Genomic DNA, 1,198 nt, shown 5'->3' with positions numbered 1-1,198 from the left:
TTTTATTAGGAGTTGGTTCCTTGCTCCAAATTTGGCCTAAAGTTCAAATCTTTATATGGAACAATGTTAGAATATCCTATAAAAGCCATGCAAAAAGGGTTAGTTTTTTGGCAGCTCTTTGCTATTAGGAGTTGGTTCCTCGTCCAATTTGGTCTTGGTATATCCTATAAAACCCATGCAAAAAAGGTTAGCTTTTTGGCAACTCTTTGCTATTAGGAGTTGGTTCCTCGTCCAATTTTGTTTGGTGTTTGAATGAATTAAGGTCATAACATCTAATAGAAGCCATGCAATAAGGGATTCTTGTAATTACAAGCAGCAGTAACTTATTTATGCAAAAAAAGGGAATAACCCTTCTATATAGTCTCTTACTTTATGCAAAAAGAAACGAACCCTTTTGTAGTCTTTTACTTGTTTTCTGTATATATGATGATAATGAGTACTTGTGGAAACAGGAAAATGAGAAGAAGGAGTAACGGAGCAGCTTCTATAGAGGAGACTTTGTTAATGTGGAAGAATCATAAGCAGGAGCTTAATGTTACCCTAGATGGTGGGTAGAAGAAAAGAAAAAGGAAATATTTCCTACTAAAGGGTCTAAAAAGGTTGCATGAGAGGTAAAGGCGGACCTGAAAATTTAGAGTGTACATACAGAGGTGTTAGGCAAAGGATTTGGGGCAAGTGGGTTGCGGAAATTAGAGAACCTGTTAATAACACCAATGAGCATCAGAGTAATGGCAAGAGACTTTGGCTTGGAACTTTTTCTACGGATGCTGAAGCTGCTCGTACGTATGACGAAGCTGCTAAAGCTATGTATGGCCACGATGCTATACTTAACTTCCCTGAATATTGTGTACAGAATGCTCAATTGGCTAATGACTTGTTGCATGTTCCCATTGCACAAACGACTTCATTGGAATCAAGTGAATCATCTGTTGAAGATGCAATAGTTGAATCTGATTTACAAACAGATGAAAAGATTTTTGTGGATGATCGATGTGTTGTTGAAAGGAATTTATGTCTTGTGGAGAAGCATGGTTCTTCTGATTGTTGCTTGAATACAAAGTCAGTAGTACTGCAAGTGTACCATTCTATAGACGCTATAAAAGGCTTTAATTGCAGCTCGACAATTGATTTAGAGCCAATTCGAGAGCCCACAAGTTCTTATGTTAAAGTTGAGACACCCCCAAAGAATGACTTCATG

General features: G+C 37.5%; 1 protein-coding gene across 1 annotated transcript; it reads left to right on the top strand.

The window, feature by feature from the left end:
* Positions 1–604: 604 nt before the first annotated feature.
* LOC124892642 (dehydration-responsive element-binding protein 2C-like) lies at positions 605–1,154 on the top strand (the record flags this gene model as incomplete). The annotated part of the gene is made up of 1 exon (XM_047403879.1): positions 605–1,154. A coding segment is annotated over exon 1 (550 nt), but the record flags the coding sequence as incomplete, so codon positions are not given.
* Between the last annotated feature and the right edge of the window lie 44 nt (positions 1,155–1,198).

The sequence above is a fragment of the Capsicum annuum genome, unplaced genomic scaffold (assembly GCF_002878395.1).
Source record: "Capsicum annuum cultivar UCD-10X-F1 unplaced genomic scaffold, UCD10Xv1.1 ctg49231, whole genome shotgun sequence".
NCBI classification, from domain to species: domain Eukaryota; kingdom Viridiplantae; phylum Streptophyta; class Magnoliopsida; order Solanales; family Solanaceae; genus Capsicum; species Capsicum annuum.
This window is presented reverse-complemented; position numbering and strand designations above follow the sequence as displayed.